Source organism: Suricata suricatta, chromosome 12 (genome assembly GCF_006229205.1).
Source record: "Suricata suricatta isolate VVHF042 chromosome 12, meerkat_22Aug2017_6uvM2_HiC, whole genome shotgun sequence".
Taxonomy (NCBI): Eukaryota; Metazoa; Chordata; class Mammalia; order Carnivora; family Herpestidae; genus Suricata; species Suricata suricatta.
In genome coordinates this window covers 81,503,291-81,523,368 of record NC_043711.1, presented here as the reverse complement: position 1 = coordinate 81,523,368, position 20,078 = coordinate 81,503,291, and the positions used below count along the sequence as shown (strand labels likewise).

Sequence of the window (20,078 nt, the reverse complement as noted above, 5' to 3'; positions counted from 1 at the left end):
CAATTTTAAAATTATGTCTGAGAATTAAGGAAATATGATAGTTTTTAAAAGCTCTTGAAGTAAAAAAGGGGTGGGGAGGTAAGGGTTTTGAAGGAAAAGCAGCCCGAGCAGCCCAGAGCTCCTGTCCTGCACAGCTCACAGGCTCCCACAGCCAGCTCCCGGCCATGAGACTCTGCCCCCCTCGGGTCCAGGCCACCCTGCCTCCCCGGTCTCCCAGAACCACTCCTGCCCTGCAGTCCATCCCCAGTAGGCAGCCAGAGGGAGCTTTTCAAAACACCGGTGAGACCATGTTGCACCTTCTATTAAAATGCCCTTAGGATTCCCAAGAGAAAACAGCCCTGTGTCATGGCCCCTCAGGGCCTCTCCCCACAGCCCCTGCTTCCTCCTGTTCACTCTACTGAGCCACACTGGCCTCCAAAAATGTCAGTGTATTCCCACGTGGGGGCTTCTTCCCTGGCTGTTCTCTCTGCCGGGAGACCCCCTCCATCCCCCACTGGCACTGGTCTGGAAATAGGTCACAAAGCTCAGACCCCACTGCTCAACATGAATGGCCCGGTGACCCTGGGCAAGGCACCTACCCTCTCTGGGCCCCAGGCTGCCCCATATGATGGACACATGACGGACAGACGTGTCCAGGGTGTGGGCGACCCGCCCTTCTGGATCTGCACCTCGCTCTCCCAGCCCGTGACACAGGCAGTGCCGTGCTCATGATGAACTTGGCACACTGAACACCCAGCCTCAGTCAGGCCTTCAGAACAATGAGACCCCCAGCCCGGCTCCAGGACTCCCCTAATTGCCCCACTCCCAGGCCTTTGCCCCGGCAATATCCCTTGACTGACACCACCACCAGCCAACCAAAGACGTACCCACCCGCCCCGACCCCGGTCAAGATCCACTCAGCCTAGAATCCAGAGAGAAGCCCCGATACCAGAACCAGGCAGGACCTCAAGGCCCCAGCTCCTCTGCCCCTTCCCAGCGGCCACTTGAGGCTCACAGACAGGGTCTGCCATCCCCCACTGGGGACGGACACCCTATAGTCCATCCAGAGCTAGCAAATAGAGGCCACCCAGGAGGAGAGAAAACCAGGGTGAAATCAACCTCAGAGGACCTCCTGGTAGGAGACTTAGAGCTGATAGTGATGGTTATGTCCTGGACAAGTAGTTCTCCAGTGCCTGCTATGTGCCAAGTCCTGTGCCAAGTCCTGTGCCAGGCATGGGAACAAAAGAGACGGGGTCCTACCCTGGAGGAGGGGGTACCATGGTAAATAGATGCACAAAGAAATACTGTGGTGAGAATAAAGCAGGGCAGGGGTAAAGAGTGCAGGGGTATCAGGCCCTCAAGAGATATTTGAGGGGGGCATGACGGAGAGGTCATTTGACCCACCGGAAGCCCCTCTCCGGCAGAGCCGACAGCAAACACAGAGGTCCTGGCTGGCTCTGGGGTAAAGGCCCCCTCCTCCAGGGAGCCACTTCAGATTGCTACTCCCGGTCCCCATGGCATCTGCACACTGTCCCATGAGCTCCACCTGCCTCTCCCTGGATGCCTAATCCTGTGCTCAGTAAGAGAATCTATCAGATAAACCAGTGAGAAGATGCCTCCACACTACAGAGGAGTGGTCTGTGTCCCCAGTAGGCAGAGGCTGGGCGTTCTTCCTTCTGCTGGCCCCAGTGTCCAGGGCAGTGCCTGGCATACCGCAGGTGCTCAATAAGTGTTGAACAAGTGTGAAATAGGGAAGCGATGCCAGAAAACAAGGTCAAGGATGGCTTTTCTCCGAGGACAAGGCTGTCTCCACACCCCTCAATGCCCTCGTGCGCCATCTCCTGGTGGAAGGACACCCACCGTCAGGCCAGCCGGGCCCAGGAAAATGCTTCTGTTCCACAGGAGACAAATGTCTGTTCCTTTGTCGGATTGTTTGTGGTACATTGTTAGCAAACAGGAGGCACGTGCCTTCCTGCCTCTTCCAAGAGCAGTGCGGTGGGGGCCCCTGAACCTGACGAAGGTGTCCCAGGGCGGGGGCGAACACAGCCATCACTGGTGAGGGTCGCGAGGAATTACGGCAGCAACCTCATTTGCTCATGCCCATGTGAGGAAGGCTGCATTCAAAGCCGGGATGCCGAGGGCACGGGCTGTGCGGTGTGAGCGTATGGGGAGGGAGGGAGCGCGAGGGAATCGAGGGTGGGAGCACACACGTGTGCGTAAAGAAAAACATCTAGAGGAAACTGCGCCAAACGGATCTCTGGGAAATAGAATCCAGATGGTTTTGATGGGCTCTTACGCTTTTTGGTATTTTCTCAATTTTTCTACACTCAACCGGTGCTACTTTTAGAATCAGAGGCGAGCTAAATATAAGTGGTTTTTTCAGGCCATTGATGCAGAAGGCAGAGAACAGGCGGAGAGGAGACTGGTGTCGCTGTGTAGACACGTGGGCCTGGGGAGCTGAAGAGGGTGCCCGGGAAGCACCGCTGACCACGAGACGGGACACTGGGCTGCCGGCCCGGCTTCCTCACTCACCAGCTCACGTGACACTGGCCTCCAGTTGTCCATCTGGGTTCGCAGCTCCTCCCGACCCGGATGCACCAGAATTATCTGTGCCGTATCCCATGTAGGGTGTGGGCCCAGAAGGCCTGGGTGTGAGCAGTGGGAGACACAAAGGGTCGCCCATATCACCACGGGTAGAACTCAGCCCTGCCGGGCCTTCTGGGCCTGGGGTTTGGCATCTTGAGTGCCTGATGGTTGCAGGGGCAGCCAGCGAGCCCCCACAGCCAGAGACCAATCCCCACGGCCAGCAGCAGCGAGGCTAGGAGTGGAGACTCACACTGTTATTTCCCTAAGTGCCTGCACTGTGCTTAGACTGAAACACGTGGGCAAAGGCAGTAACGTGCTGCTGTAAGGGGCTGGGTCCTGTCGAGAGGAGAATTCACCGAGCCCCAGAGTCATGCGGAAGCTTCCGTGACCCCTAGTGTCCAGCCAGATGGCCCCTAAGTCAGGACCTCAGGTCCCAGAGGGGACCCTGAATCTCCCTCCAGGTGACAGCTGGGCACAGGCGTTTAAGAAAATTCCATGAGGCCTGGTAACTGCCACATCCCGTCCCTACCTCTGTCTACATACCCCCCCCCCCATGTCCTTCCCTCTACTTCTGGGCAGAGGCCTCGGCCCCACTCTTACCACCGCCCGGAGTTCTCCACCCAAGATGCTGCCCAGAGCAGCACACGGCAGAAGCACCAAGGGGCACCTGGGTCCAAAGCGCCCGTTGCAGAGCCAGGCCAGGGTGCCCTCTGCCAAGCCTGGGCGGCAGGACAGTCGGTAAGTGCAGGGTCCCCGTGGCAGAGTGCCCGATGGTGGAGGAGCGTGGGCACACAGCAGGGTAGGGGACAGACCACCTCCAGACGCTGCTGGGCCTCACTCCAGCCATAAGGCTGAACCAGCTCTTGGGAGCAAACAGCTCACCCCAGCGGCGTGACCCACTGGCCACAGCACCAGGGAGCCTAAGGGGGTAAAGGGCCACAGGCCCGTAGGACTCTGATATCTGCCAATATTTATTTTCTTCTCCAGGCCTCTAGTGAAGAAGGAGGTCAATAGAAGGAGGTCTATATCCTCTGGGTCTGGCAGGGGTGAGCCAGGGACAGACGGGACCCCCGTGGGCCTGGTGACCATGCTGGAGGCCTGGAGAGATTGTGGGCCACCCCAGAACCTGATGCAGGAGCTCTTCACAGATGACAGAAGGGTGGTCTTCAGGGGTCTTGAGAGCTGCCTGATGGACAAGGAAACGGGCATGGGGGTCCCCAACCTCTGTGCGATGGACCTGGGTGCCTGGCACAAGACCAAGAGGGGGGACTGGAGGTGCAGGGAGGTAGGCAAGGCAGACTCCAGGAAGCCGGAGCCTGAAGCTGTCCAGGAGACGGAGTCACTGGGAGAGGGGGAGGCCGTGCGCGAGCTGGTCATGGCATTGGGCACAGTCTCCCTGTCAGCATCTGGGTCCTTCCGGCAGTTGTGGGTCACCGGGCAGGTGCGCTGGCCATGCTGCTCCAGGACACTGTGCAACACGAGGTCAGGCGTGTGGGTGGGCAGCAGGTTGTTGAAGTGCAGGCTTTGGTAGATCTGAGGTGAGATCTGTGGGGAGCAGACCAGGGAAGTCTGCGGGCTTCACTCAGGACCAGGCGCAGGTGCAGAGAGGATGGGCCCTGGGCTTGTCCCGTGCAAAAGACGTCTCCAGAGTACCGTGGTTGTCACTGAGGTCCACAGCCCACCGGAACTGCACGCACACTGTGCGCCAGGCCCGGCAGCCAGCCCTTCTCCTGGGGCCGGCAGCAACACGTCGGGGTCAGCTCTGGACTGGCCCCATGTTAGGAGGAGGCCCCAAGCTGGACCTGCGTGGGGCTCAGGTGTGAGGAGCCTCCAGACGAGGTCCCTCCTCTCCTGTCCGCAGCCCCCATGCTGTGCTTCAAGGCCCACCTCTCGAAGGCAGGCACACAGGCCCCCTTCACACTGACCTCTCCCAGCTCGGGACAGAGGGGCACCGAGCAAAGCTAGAGAGGGAGGAAGCTCTCGTAAATGCCCTGATGGCAGGTGCCTCTGGAAGAGGCTGGAGTCTGAGGCTTGTTTGAATGGGGCTCAAAGCTGTTTTGCAAAGCCCCCGCTCCCTCTTTCCTTCCCCAAGCAGAACCCCCTTCCATGCCCTCCATCCCTCATGTGGCACTGGCAGCCCAGTGTGGACACGAACCAACCAAACGAACAGCCAGAGACTCTGGGAAGTTCTTTCAAGGCTTTCAAAAGTCCCAGGTCTACAGAGAACCTCCCCCCACAGACCAGTGAGATGTGTCCTCAAAGACAAAACCCGTGTCCATGGCCTCTACCGGGGCCTTGGCCAACACACCAACCTGAGCAGCTTCATGCCAGAATTCTGTTAAAGGGCTAATGCTCCCCTTGCCCCCATTGGACGGCCCTGTGGGTTTAAGTGGTTGTCAGTAGAGATGGGATGCCAGGCTCCAGCACCACAGGGAGCAAGCCCCACCCTGCCTCACCGGGTACTTCATCCAGCCGTACTGCATGTTGGCGGACAGGAGGCCGGGACTCCGTGACTGGTCCTTGGGCTTGTATGGCGCTCCCACAATTTTGCTCTCCTGCAGGCGTCAGGGGCAAGAGTGAGGTCTCGGGGCTGACAGCTAAGGGTCCCTCTCTGTCCCTGGGTCCCCCACCCAGCCTCACCTGCTTGCCCTTGGACTCCCACTTGCACCAGCGGCTCTCAAAGTCTTCCCGGGAGCGCTCTCCAGCCCACAGGGACGTCTGGGTTATCTTCTGCAGGTTAGCCCGAGCCGCAGCCTCTGTGGCCGCCTTCCCGTTCACGAGAGCCATGAGTGCCGCCTGCTCCCGCCGCTGGTACTCCAGGGCCTCCGCAAGAGCCCGCTCCTCCCTGATGGAAGGCGCTGTCCTTCAGAAGATGCCCTCACACCACAAGGCGGGGCAGCCTTCCCAGGGACCACAGAGGGCTTCTCCCTCCTGGGTTCAGCCCTTTTCTACCTTCTTATCCGTCTCCTGAGCCCACGCTGCCCAGGACCCCACACTAAACAGGTGTCCAATTAACATTAGCAAAGACTAAGCTGACCCCCAACAAGTCCTGAGATCTTTCTTACCACCCTGAGCTCTTCCCCATGGAGGCCTTATACCCCATTTGATCTCACCCGGACCTCCCCATGCGGCCTCTCCCTCGGAGGGAAACCCTGCCTCTGCCTTGTTTGATGGCCCCACACAGGACTGTAAAGATGTACGCCTTGACAAGAGACTAGGAGCCACAAGGGCTCTATGGGGGCCTGGAAGACTCCTACCTACACATCAAAACCCAACTCCAGAATCTCTTCTCTTAGGAAGCTTTTCTTCCACTTGACCCACCCGGTGAGGTGATTGTCCTCTGAGCCATTCCTGTTCTTATCGGATAAAACAACCATGAGGCTGCGTGTCCATCTCCCCAAGTGGACCGTGAGGCCTCTGAGGCAGGGCTCATGTCTGGATTGTTTTGGATCTCTTAAGACCTAGCACAGAGTCTGGCAGGCAGCAGCACCTCACTAAATACTTTTTGGAATGATGCCAAATTATCTGAGCCTTGGTCAGAAGTATGAGGGGAACAAGGGTGGAGAAGGAGCCTGTGGAGGAAAGAAGCAGCAAGCAGCCGGACTTGCCCGTGGATCAGGGAAATAACACAAGTGTCTGTTCAGGACCAGAGCCCTGGGCACTCTCCTACCAGGCAGAGAAAGGGCCTCGGCAGGAAAGCCAGCCCTTGGCAGATCTGAACGTGGGCAGAGGCCCACCTAAGGGCTTGCATTTTCATATTTTCTGCTGGTTTGTACCACTCAAACCTCCGGCTGACCTGGGCTCCTGGGCCGTACCTGCCTCCTGTAGTCAAGTTGCCTGCAGGCCCCAGGCCTTTGGCCTTCACCGAATATGCCCAGTGCCACCCCACCCAGCTGAGGCTGCCTGCGCCCTGGCCCAGCGAATACCAGTGGGCTGTGATAACTCACTGCGGCTCTGAATGGAAGGCCTTCTGGGCAGCAACTCTAGAGTCATCCTCCTCCTTTGAGTCTTTTCTCAGCTCAGAATCACTAACCATCCAAATATCCTGCAACCTTTTCCCGACACTCAGGCCAAACAGCCCTGTGATTTAAGCAGACCCAACTCAGTCACAAGAACTGGCCTACCTCCCTTTCTCTGCACCTTCTGCCCCTCGCCCTCCACCCTCAAGACTCAGCTAGCACCCCCTTACCCTTGGCCTGGACCTCATGATGCTTACCACATGCCAGGCATTAAGCTGGCTACTTAACAAGTACCTGGAGGGACTAGCCATAGTCCTATAGCACACTTGGAGCTGAGGCCAAAGCATCCTGGCCCCCCTCCTGCCCCACGTGAGATGGAAAGACCGCCATGGCAATGACTGATGATCCTCAGTTGGGCTAAAGTAGCTCATATGTAAAGTATCAATGACACAAAGTGATCAGATACCCATCAGATGTGAGACTGGGGTGGCACTAGAAAGGAACAAAGCTGGAGGAGAAGGCAGGTAGTAAGCATAGAGAAGCATGAGTCCTGCTTCGGGCCAGAGCATAGTGAGTAGTAGGCCACTGTCCTGCTGCACAATTTTTAAAAACTAAAAAATACAGTTAAAAATCATATTTTTAAACGTCCTGGGGAGTTGTAGAAGCATAAAAAAGCATAGATGAACTAGGGGTGCCTGGGTGGCTCAGTCAGTTGAGCATCTGACCTTGATTTGGGCTCAGGTCATGATCTCACAGTCGTGAGATTGAGCCCCATGTCAGGCTCTGCACTAGGTGTGGGGTGGGGTGCCTGAGTGGCTCAGTCGGTTAAGCATCTGACTTCACCTCTGGCCATGATCCCACATTTCATGAATTCAAGCCCTGCTTCGGGCTCTCTGCTGTCATCACAGAGCCCACTTCAGATCCTCTGTCTGCTTCTGCTTGTTCACTCACTCTCTCAAAATAAGTATTTAAAAATTTTTAATAAAAAATAAAAAGAGGAAATTACAGAAAGGAAAGGGTCCTTCCAAGAAGAACTGGAGTTGAGACCTGGCTCCTTCTCTGGGAGCATTTTCTGAGTCTGGGTACAGGCTGTGTGAGCACCAGGCTCTGCTTTGGCAGAAGGAAACTACTAGAAGGAAAAGAAACCATCAGAGCTTCTGCCAGCCATTCTGACTGGCAGGATGGATCAGGTCTAGTAGAGTCACAAATGCATAGCTGTGTTTTCCACAGGACATTTGCTGGGCACTGGGGAGCTGAGGGCCTGGAATTTGTGTTAGACAGATAGAATGAGGTTGTTGGGAGACAAAGTCCCACTAGAGGAAAAAACCTTTGACAGACACAACAGACTTCACCCTTAAGACAGACTTTACAAGGAAGATGGAAGCAAACTGAGTCCTCCTAACACTGCAGCCCAGACCCAGCCCAGCGCTGTTCCTGACTGCAGTGAGATGAGCAGCCCTATACCGAGGATGGAGCACATGTACTGGAGGAAAATCCCATCAATTCCAGTATCTGTGGTTCTTTTATACAAAGTCAGGAAAAGTCTTGGCTTTGGCTTTGGCTTTGGTGTGTGTGTGGGGGCGGTGGGGGGGTTGTTTTTGTTTAGAGAGGTTTTGGAGAAGTGGATTTTTTATGCATATAACATATAAAAAGACAGGAAAGTATAACCAATAATAAAAAGAAGAAATAGGCATTAGACTCAGACTCACAGATAACTCTGACACTGGAGTTGGCAGATAAAACTTTAACTATTGTAAATGGTTATATAAAATAAAGGAAAATACGAACAAAATGAAGAAAAGGAAGAATTTCAGCAATGAATTGGATTCTACTGGAGAGAACCAAGTGAGTATTTGAGAACTAAAAAAAAATATGAAATTAAGAATTAACTGAATAGATTTAATAGCAAGCTGCATACAGAAAACAGGTCTAATGAACTGGAAAGCAGGTCAGCAGAAAATATCCAAACTAGAATTCAGAGATCAAAAAACAAACAAAAACAAACAAACAAACAAACAAAAAACACAGAAAGAACAGAAAAGAGTGTAAGAGACATATGGGACAGAGTCAAATGTTCTAACATACATGTAATTGAAACTCCATGATGGGAGGAGAGAGAGATGGGCAAAGGCAGTATTGAAGAGGCAATATTTGACAACTTATCAAAACTGATGAAAAATATCAACCCACAGATTAAAAAAGATCAGTGAACTCCAATCAGAATGAATACAAATAAAAGCACACTCAGACACATCATAGTCAAACTGCTGAAAACCAAAACAGTCAGAGAGAAAAGAAAAATTACTTTCAACATATCAACTTACAGCTGACTTTTTGAGAGAAAATATGGAAGCCAAAGACGATGGAAAAGTCTTTCAATACTGAAAACAAGTTAACTTCTAGCTGAGAATTCTATGTCCAGTAAAATAGTCTTAACATTTTAAGACAAAATAAATATGTTTTAAGATACAGAACCCTTGATGAATAACTACAGATAGACTCTATAAGAAATAATAAAGGAAATTCTTCAGACTGAAGGATAATGATAGCAGACAGAACCCCAGTACTTCACAAAGGAATAAAGAGCATCAGAAATGGCAAATATGGGTAAATATAAAAAGAAATAGGCTGCTTACAATAACTTAATAACAATGCCTTGTGGGAAAACATAACATATTTAGAAATAAAATCTACGCTAGCAATAACATAAACAGTGGGAAGAAGAAAGTAAGATTCTTACACAAGAAGTGGTATCAGGTCAAGAGTGCATATTATAATCTCTAAAGAACACTAAAGAATAATACAAAAACATACAATTAAAAAGTTAATAAAGGAATAAAACAGTTAATTATTTTTAAGTTTATTTATTTGAGAGAGGAAAGCACAAGGGGGGCTGGAGAGAGGGAGAGAGACAGACAGACAGAATCCCAAGCAGATTCTGGGCTCTGAGCTGTCAACACAGAGCCCAATGCAGGGCTCAAACTCGCGAGCCACAAGATCATGACCTGAGCTGAAGTCAGATGCTCAACCAACTGAGCCACCCAGGCTCCCCAATACTTGTTTTTAAAAACTTGATTAATGCAAAAGAAGGAAGAAGAGGAAGAATAAAAGACGAAAGAATAGAAACTAGTATTAAGATAATAGGCTTAAACCATATAAGTAATCTCATTAATATTGGAATGGACCAAATATCCAATTTAAAGGCAAAGATTGTCAGACAGGATGGAAAAAATAAGACTAAATAAAATGCTATTTAAAAGAGGCACATATAGGGGCACGTGGGTGGCTCAGTCGGTTAAGCGTCTGACTTTAGCTCAGGTCATGATCTCGCAGTTCAAGGCCATGATCTCGTGGTTCAAGGTTTCGAGCCCCACATCGGGCTCTGTGCTGACAGTGTAATACCCAAGATTTCTTTATTGTCCCCAAAAACCAGAAACCGCCAGGGAGACCGAGTCCCGCATGCAAAAGCAAAGGGCTTTATTATGGGTTTAGGCTTGCCGGGGCCTAAACTCAGGCTCGCCGGGGCCTAAACTCAGGCTCACAGACTTTCCTGGCGTGGTGGATCCATGCTGAGAGCCCCGAACAAAGGTGGGGCAGGGCTTTTATGGGTTTGGGAAGGGGGAGTTACAGGAAATTGTGACATATTGACAGCAGGTTTATCTAATTACAACATTTAGAGTGTTAACCAATCAGAGTAGACCCAGGACCCAGGACCCTCACACAGGGTGTAACTAGCCTTAGGCCTGCCCTTAGGAATGTTAAGGGTATTACAAGGGTGGTCCCTCTTGCCTTGGGCAATGTGTGCCCTTCTATTGTCTCAAACCTGAGTCCTCACAACAGCTCAGAGCCTGGAGCCTGTTTCAGATTCTGTGTTTCCCTCTCTCTGCCTCTCCCCTGCTGGTGCTCTGTCTCTCTCTGTCTCAAAAATAAACTATTAAAATTTTTTAAAATAAAAAAGAGGCACATATAAGGGCAGAGATAGGTTGAAAAATCATGTTGGCAAAGGTAATGAACTTCCTGCTGTCAGATGAATAAGTTCTGGGGATCTAATGTATAGCATGGCAACTACAGTTAACAATACCATATCGTACTCGAAATTTGTTGAGAGTAGATTTTAAGAATTCTCACCACTCACACACAAATACTATGTGAGGTGATCAATGTATCAGTTACCTTGATTATAGTGATAATTTCACAGTGTATGCATATTATCAAATCATCATGTTAGACACATACAATAATGTTGGGAGCTATTTGAACTCACTGGTAGAATGAAAATTCCTGGTGAGGGTATGGCAAGTTTGCACGGTCTCTTGTCCCCAGATAGCTCCCAAAATCTATCCTCTTGAAACTTTCATTTCTGCTTGAGCACCAAACCTCAACATGCTTTGCTAATTAGAGTCAGGAGCTGGCTGTCCCCCCCCCCACCCTTGTCTCTGACACGCCCTGTCCCTGAGACGTGACTGCACCTGGTCAGGGAAAAGATAAGTAAGCTAGATACACCCTAATGCAATACATAACTTTCCCCTAAGCAATACTGATAACTGACTACCTTCTGGGCCTGAACGCCTTTGTGATAGTCACTACTGCAATAAAATGTATCAATCATCTTTGGGACTGTGAGAGCAGGCATATCTCCTGAGAGCCTGTTTTTTGGGAACTTTCTCTTAGGGTCATAAACAGCCTAATGACCCTCACTCATAAAAAACTGACCTTTACTAAAGAATGCTGTTTGCCTCTTGCTTAAAGGTCGTTTCCTTGAGGCTAGACCTGAGGTTTTGTAAAAATACCTATGACACCATGAGTGCCTGTGGCTAAAATTGTAAAACTTATCTACTGGAAATCATTTACTGCCCTTTCCTGTCCTTGTACCTTTTGCCATAAATAAACCTTGAGAACCAGACAAGACGGAGACGCCTGCCAGATGGGCAGGGGTGCCTGTCTGGGGATCAGAACGAAAACACAAGGCTCTCCCACTCTCTCTTTGGCCTGCACCGTCATCCTTCGGGGACCCCTGGGCCTGCAGGAGCTGGACTCCGGCACAATACCAGCTGACTCGCTCTTTTTTCCTATGTTTCTGTTACTGTGTCTTCATAGTCACCAATCTCTTCTGTGGCGTCTAATCTGCTATTAACCCCATCCAGCGTACTGTTATCTCAGACATTATTATTTTTAATGTCTAATTTCAATTCGGGTCTTTTTATATATGTATTCAAGTTCTCTCTTACCATGTTGATGTTTTCTTCTACCTTTTGTAACACAGGAAGCATAATCATAATATTATAGATTTACTTACATTATATATTATGTTTATACTACATTACATATATTATGTAATACAGTATGTAGTTTATAATATTACAAATATATAATACATACTAATAAGATTTTTTTAATGCCTTTATTTTATTTTGAGAGACAGAGACAGAGAGTAGGGGAGGGTCAGAGAGAGAGGGAGACACGGAATCAGAAGTAGGCTCCAGGCTCTGAGCTAGCTGTCAGCACAGAGCCCTACATGGGGCTCGAACCCCAAACCATGAGATCATGACCTGAGCCAAAGCCAGACCCTTAACTGACTGAGCCACCCAGGTGCCCCATTACATACTAATATATTATGCATATTGTTTATGTATAAACTATAATACCTCAGGCTTTACTATTCTTTGCTGCCTGCTGTCTAATGTCTGGAAACTGTTACATATATTTTGTTCATGTTTTTAGTTGTTTAAAGTAAGAATGTAAATCCAGTCCTTGTTACTCTATCACGTCTGGAACCAACAGAAATGATAGGCTATAGAAACAGATCCAAAAGTGAATCAGATATTAGAGTTATCAAAGACTTTAAAATAATGTTGATGGGGCACTTGGGTGGCTCAGTTGGTTAAGCATCCGACTTCGGCTGAGGTCATGATCTTGTGGTTCATGGGTTTGAGCCCCACGTCGGACTCTGTGCTAACAGCTAGCTCAGAGCCTGGAGCCTGCTTCAGATTCTGTGTCTCCCTCTCTCTCTGCCCCTCCCCAACTTGTTTTCTGCCTCTCTCAGTCTCTCAAAAATAAATAAATGTAAAAAAAATTTTTTAATAAAAATAAAATAATGGCAACACGTTCAAGAATATAAAGTGTAAAATGAGCAATTCCATCCTAGAACAGGAATAAACTAAAAATAATCAAAAAGGTTTTTACCCATATAAGAGTTGAAAATGCAAGGGAAGGAATAAGTCTTTGACACGAGACAAGAGGCCAGGGCTGCCTCAGCGCTGACAGAGTAACGGGGGAGGATGAACCCAGACGAGGCCCTAGTGAGCTGGGAACAGCCTCACACGACATGACAGACTGTAATCCAGGGTGTTCAGTCCACGGGGCAAGTCTGCAGCGGCCCTCCAGCTCTCTCCCTCAGGCCTCCCCAGGGCACATGGTGGCAGTCCCCTGAAGGCTGGGGGCAGGGCAGCTGAGAGACCACGCAAGTGTTAAGTGTAAGAAAGCCTAAGGTGCTTTTTCTATGACGGCTATGAGGATGGAGGTAGACTTTCTGAAAATTCACCACGCTGAATCATTTTGGTTTGTGTGCTTTACTTTATGTAGGTTATAACTCAGCAAGTTTATTTTTTATTATTTATTTTGAGAGAGAGCGAGCGAGTACATGAATGTGCAGGAAAGGCAGAGAGAGAGAGAATCCCAACATGGGCTCAAACTCAGAAACTGTGAGATCAGGACGCCAGCCAAAATCAAGAGTCAGACACTTAACCAACTGAGCCACCCAGGAGCCCCAAGTTTATTTTTTAAAAAAGAAAGGAATGTGCCTTCTCAGACACATGATTTGCAAAAACATACACAGGCAAATAATGATGGGTGGATGGGTGAGGGGCAGACGGACAGCTGATGCCTGCATGGACAGACTGCTGGACGGACAACTGGAAAGACTCATATCCTGTGCTATTTGAGCAAAGGCAGCTGCTGCGGCCTGAAACTCCACCCCCACAGGACATGAGGTTTGTGCCAACTCATGCTCTAACAGGGACAGGGCCACAATGGGCCATGTGGCACTGCTGAGCTTCAGCAGGACCCATACCAACGGTGTCACCGGAGACTTTCCAAGCCTTGGCATTACAGTCCTGGCCAGCACTGATAGCGAGCTGGAAGCTATCCACATACAGGACGTCTGCCACACCGTCCACATGGCCCTTCTAGGTACTGAGAAGCTCGGGAGGAACCAAGGAAATGGTCTGGCCAGCCACGACCTACAGGGGACAATACACGAGAACTACGTGTGCCAAGTTCAGGTTCACCAGAAGGCACGTGAGACTGGAAGCAGCAGAGCACTCTGGAAGGATCCTGGGACACGAGCCATGGGACCTAGTTCTAGACTCGTCCCTGCATTGGCTTCCTGGTGACCTCAGGTAAATCCCAGTACTTCTCTGGCTCTCACTGGTCTCTTTGGTAAAATCATAAAAAAGCATTCACATATTGCTATACTGGTTACCAACTGCATCTATGCACATTATTCCATTTGAACGTTGTAACAGCCTTACAGGCTCACTATTTCGTAGAGGAGAGAACTGAACCCAGAGGCACATAGTGGCGAGGCTGGGATGAGAAAAATGGACAAAGGATGTGAAGAGACAAGTCCCAAAACTGTACATGGCCAATACAATAAGGAAAGAGGTCAACACCACTAATAAGCACAGATAGCTTCATTAAGATCCAAGGAAACTATTTGTACCTAAAAATCGGCCAGAGGACTTTTTTTTCCATTTCAAACATTTATTTATTGAATGCCTTCTCTAAGTGAGGCACCCTGATAGACCCAAGGAACCCTCCCTCAGATAAATACAGCTAATAATAAATACTTTATGTTGTCAAGGATAAAGTAAAATAGGCTAATAAAATGCAAAACTCTATAAATTTTCTGAAGTGCAGTTTGGCAGTACTTTAAATTTTTTTTTAATGTTTTATTTATTTTTGATACAGAGAGAGACAGAGCATGAGGGGGGGAGGGGCAGAGAAAGAAGGAGGCACAGAACCGGAAGCAGGCTCCAGGCTCTGAGCTCGCTGTCAGCACAGAGCCCGACACGGGGCTCGAACCCACGAACTGTGAGATCTGACCTGAGCCAAAGTTGGAGGCCCAACCAACTGAGCCACCCAGGCGCCCCAGTTTGGCAGTACTTTAAAAGTTTATGCAAACAAATGTGCCAAGTTCTCTCCCCCTTGTTTCTACATGAAGGTAGCAGGTCATACACACGGGTGCTCACCTTGTGTTTCTTATTCCTAAAAATCTTGGAGATCTTTGCCTGTGAATACATAGCTGTGTAGTAAGCCATAGGATATGTTATTGATATAATTCCCTCTGAAGGGAAATTGAGGTTGTTTTCAATCTTTTGTCCTTAAACAAAAGTGAAATAACATAGGAATGTTATTTCCTATGGGTGAAAAATATGTCTGAAGGATAAATTCCTGGAAGTGGGGATTTCTAGATTAAAGGGTTGTATGCATTTGCAGTTTTGATAGCCATCTTGCAGTCTTAGGTGTTTTTTGAATCTCTGCACAAAGATATTATGTCTAGTCTGGTTTTAGAAAGAAAATTTCACTGCATTCAGATCTGTTGAGGAATAAGTCACCCATGGGTTAAATGTATGAGGAGTCTATAAAGTTAATACAATTATTATAATAACAACAGTGAGTGTCATTTATTTACCGCTTACTGTGTTTCAGGAGTTGTGACAGGTGCGTTTGTGCACTCTCTCACTGACTCTCTGTAATTGCTCCGGAGATGTTTCTTTGCAGATGAGGAAGGTAAAACTGAAGAGTTGGAAGGACCTGCCTGAGTTCACACAACTGTGAGTCTCAGACCTGGGAGTAAACTCCAAGTCTGACTCCAGGACCTGTGCTCCCAACCATCTTCTTTTTTTTTTTAATGTTTTTATTTATTTTTGGATACAGAGAGAGACAGAGCATGAGAGGGGGAGGGGCAGAGAGAGAAGGAGACACAGAACCGGAAGCAGGCTCCAGGCTCTGAGCTAGCCATCAGCACAGAGCCTGACGCGGGGCTCGAACCCACGAACGTGAGATCATGACCTGAGCCGAAGTCAGAGGCTCAACCAACTGAGCCACCCAGGTGCCCCGTAACCATCTTCTCTTAGTGTTACAATGATATGTTTTGAACAGATTGGGATTATACTGCATGTAACTAGAATTTCCTAAATTTTTTAAATGTTTTTATTTGATTTTTTTTTTGAGAGACAAAGAGACAGAGTGGGAGTTGGGAAGGGGTCAGAGAGAGAGGGAGACACAGAATCCGAAGCAGGCTCCAGGCTCTGAGGGGTCAGCCGAGAGCCTGACACGGGGCTTGAACCATGGCCAGTGAGATCATGACCTGAGCCTAAGTTGGATGCTTAACTGACTGAGCCACCCAGGCACCCTGTAATGCATTGCCTGTAAAGACTTTCATTATATTTTTAAAATATGAAATATACATGCAAAAATAGACAAAAATACCAATGGAAGAAGAGACATCCCAGAAATAGATCATAGAAGAGTCTAAAATGATATAAGAATGATAGAATTTCAAGCTAGTGAAGAAAAGATAAACTATGCAATAAATGGCATTTGAACAACTGGCTATCGATTTAGAAAAAATATTTTTAGATTTATATATCACACCACACACAAAACTACTTAGATGAGACAAGAAGATGACTAAATATAAACACAATTATAAATACCTAGAAGAAAATTTAACAAATTTTTCTGTGATCTTGGGATAAATAATGCCTTTCTCTATTGTCACAAAGGAAAAGAACAAAGATGGCCAGATAAGGACTGAAGCCTCAGTGTGCTGTCACAAGACAGATGGGGTGAAAATGTCTGCAGTACACACTGGGCAAAGGACGCGCTTCCCAAAGCACATCCAAGCGCTCTAAGAAAGTAATGTGACAAAGAATAGACAAGGGATATAAATGGATGTTTAATTCACGGAAGGAATACAAATGTCTAGCAAACATACAGAAAGCTCAATATTACAAATAATCAAAGAAACATTAAAAAAAATTTCCAGCCACCAGGCTGGCAGGAATTAAGAATAGGCTGTGATCCATTCCTGGCTCAGTGTGAGAACAAAGGCAGACTCACGCTGTCGGAGGGAAGGCTTCTGGGAGAGCAAAATGGCTTCGTCCATTAAAATGTAAACTGTGTTTATTTGGTGACCCATCAATCCTACTTCTGGAAAATCTAGCATAACTACAGATCTATAAGGATCTCAATCACACCTTTGGTTATAACAGCAAACAACTTGGAATGACTTAAATGTCTAATCAACTGGGCATTCATTAGATAAATTATAGTGAGGGGCGCCTGGGTGGCTCAGTCGGTTAAGCATCCGGCTTCAGCTCAGGTCATGATCTCATGGTTTGTGGGTTTGAGCCCCGCATCGGGCTCTGTGCTGACAGCTCAGAGCCTGGAGCCTGCCTCAGATTCTGTGTCTCCCTCTTTCTCTGCCCCTCCCCCGCTCACACTGTGTCTCTCTCTGGCCTGGCTTCCCAAACACGGGCAGGAAGAGATGCCCTGAGGTATTGGGTGAAAAAAAGCAAATTGCAGAGCAGTGTGTGTATAATATGATACTATTTGCTGAAAAATATTTATCAGTACATATATACATTCACAGGCGTATATATTTGTGTATGCACAGAAAGATGTCTACAAGGACACAACACACCTTAACACTAGTTCCCCCTGGAGACCGAGGAAGAAGGTGAGTCATTCTTTTACTTTATACATTCCTATACTGCTTGAATTTTTCATTTTAAATGAAGGACATGTAACATTTCCTAATTAGAGAGAGAAGCGCACTTTCTTGAACATTCCAAATAAGGAATTGAGGGCCTTTGTGGCTCCCGCTCCCTCTGCCAGGTGCAAATGCCACCTCCTCTGTGAAGCCTTCCCTGATCCCCCTATGTAAGCAGCCACGCCCTCTCTACCTCCCATACCATTCCCCTTACCCTGGCCTTGATTCTCTTGATTCTTGGTTCTTGATGCTTGGTTCTCTGTTGCACTTGCTCCCCACTGGGACCTACCGTTTATTTTACTAGCTAGTTAATTGTCTCACCCCAACCAGAATGTCAGTTCCATGAGGGCACAGGTTTTGGTTTCTGTTATTCACTGCTGCCTCCCCAGGGCCTGGCACGTGGTAAACACTCGATGAATAACTGTCTGGGCCCTGAGGGGACTAGGTCACAGTCAAAGGTCGGGCTTTGAGTCCTCTGCTTCGGTTGGACTCAGAGGCTGAAGGGGATGGGATCTTTTGAGCAACTCTGGTTCCGGGAATCCACCCTTTTGATGCACTTGCGCAGGCGCACAGAGGCAGAGGCACAAGGATTTTCGATGCAGAGCTGCTCAAAGTTAAGAACTGGAACCAACCTACTTGTGTTTCAAGAGAAGGCTGGCTAGAGAGTTTGTGATACATCCTCACTAGGGGGCGCTATGCAATTGTTACCCAAAAAAAGACTAAGATGAGTCTAAATTACTGAGATAGAAACATATCCATGCCACATAGTTAAATTTTTAAAAGGCAAATGGCAGGACATGGCTATAATTTTACATCACTGATCTAAAAATACAAAAAAAGAAGGCGAACCCAGTCCACCAACCTGCTGGCAGTGACTAGGGCTGCTACTATTGGGTATCACGTGGCTGCTTTTTTTTTTTTAACCACCTGGGATTACAACTTTTTTTTTCTAATTTTTAAATGTTTTTATTTATTATTGAGACAGAGAGAAACAGAGCATGAGTGGGGGAGGGGCAGAGAGAGAGGGGGACACAGAATCCGAAGCAGCTCCAGGCTCTGAGCTGTCAGCACAGAGCCTGACGCAGGGCTCGTACCCACGAACCGTGAGTGCATGGCCTGAGACGAAGTCAGCCACTTAACCCACTGATCCACCCAGATGCCCCAGCATTACTACTTTTAAAAGGTTTTTTTTAAAAGCTTTTTGAAAAGTAGTCTCTACACCCAATGTGGGGCTCCAACTCACAACCCCAAGATCAAGAGTCATGTGCTCTACTTACTGACTGAACCAGCCAGGTGCCCTAAGGCATTTTTTAAAAGAGGTAAAAGCACATTCAGAACTTGGAGGAGACACTGCCTGGCAGCTCACATCTCTCCACTCCGTGGCCACAGGGCCCAGCTCTGCCGGGCACCGCCCCCTGTTCCCAAGTCCCTGGCGCCCTGGAGCTGCGGAAGGGCTGCCAAGCCCTGACACAACGACAGTTGGGATTCTCACTGGGCCCTTGGTAGGGACTTGGGAAACCCAGAGAGTCTCCAAATCTTATGTTTGCCGATCAAAGCTAGAAGGGGCCTGAATGGTCACTTCATCTAGTGGTGACGGCACAGTGAGGGGTGTCCAGGGTCAGAAGGGGGAAGGGGGCGGGAGGAAGGGAGAACAGAGGTGACCCAGACCCCACTCCCCTGTTGTGCAAAACAGCCTCCCAGAGCACAGGGGGGCATTTTAACGGCGGGTCCCAGCAACGCTGCTTCTCCTCCAACCCAGGTCAGCCCACCAACTACGGGGACCCTGCACACCCCTCTTGACAGCCCCCCACGCACACACCCCAGGGACTCCCTTAGACACAGCGGCCGGAAGCCAGGGTCTGAGTGGTGCTTTCACCTCCGCCATGTCTCTCCGGCCCTGGGGAGACAGGCTGGCCCCTTAGGCCCTGCCCTTCACAGAGCCTTGACCCCAGTCCCACCCCCCACCCAGCTCACACCACGGACCCTGCCTGAGCGTGGCCCACCTTCTCCAGCTCCTCACTGGCCTGAAGCAGCACCTTCCTCTGGAACTCCCCTCCTCTCCTCTGAGCATCTTTGAGGCCTGACTGTCCGCCATAAGGTATTTGGAACAGCTTAGGGCTTTCAGTGCTGAAAGGTTTCTGGAAAGCAAAATGGGCCTCCCAGGTTACCATGGGGTCGGGCAGGGGGTCTCCCCATCCTGCGTTAGCTGAGCCAGGCCAGAGCAGAGGCTGTGAGGGTCTGCAGGGGTGCGTGCCGTCTTACTTGGTCTTCATCCTCAGCCGTTGAGTGGAGGCTGCGGGGTGGGGGGGTGCCTCGGTTTCCTCGTTGGAGCCTAAGAACGTCATCTCTTGCGCGGTGGGGATCTGCGCAGTGGGTGTGTACATGGAGTGCTTGCACCGCGTGCTGCCGGCCCTGCTCACATCCCAAGGACTCGGGTGCCGGCTGCACCCCCAAGGCCCACCCTTGGCCTCTTTGCCCGTTTCCTGCCCCCAGAATATACTTTGGAGCCTCCCCTAAGATTAAAAAAAAGACTGTCCAAAATGTTTAGAAACTGCTCTCCATTTTACAGATAGGGAGACTGAGTCCCTCACAGGAGCAGACCCCTGCCTGTGGGTGCTCAGGGCGTTCGCAGTCGGTCCAGGGACAGGGTTATAAGCCCTGGTTGATACCCGTACGGGTGCTGGGTGCTGGGTTTCTAGGGAGCAAGCCCTGGGGTGCCTGGAGGGCCGCATGTTAGCATTGGCCGAGGAGACCCTGCGTTTCCCTCTGAGGCGAGG

General features: G+C 49.4%; 1 protein-coding gene across 1 annotated transcript in view; it reads right to left on the bottom strand.

The window, feature by feature from the left end:
• Positions 1-3,399: 3,399 nt before the first annotated feature.
• The window catches only part of EFCAB8 (EF-hand calcium binding domain 8), a 42,985-nt gene continuing 26,306 nt past the window's right edge, over positions 3,400-20,078 (bottom strand). The window contains 7 exon segments of the mRNA XM_029917936.1: positions 3,400-4,110; positions 5,022-5,115; positions 5,201-5,410; positions 6,513-6,645; positions 13,594-13,762; positions 19,305-19,428; positions 19,564-19,713. Coding sequence (XP_029773796.1) covers positions 3,400-4,110; positions 5,022-5,115; positions 5,201-5,410; positions 6,513-6,645; positions 13,594-13,762; positions 19,305-19,428; positions 19,564-19,713 — 1,591 coding nt within the window.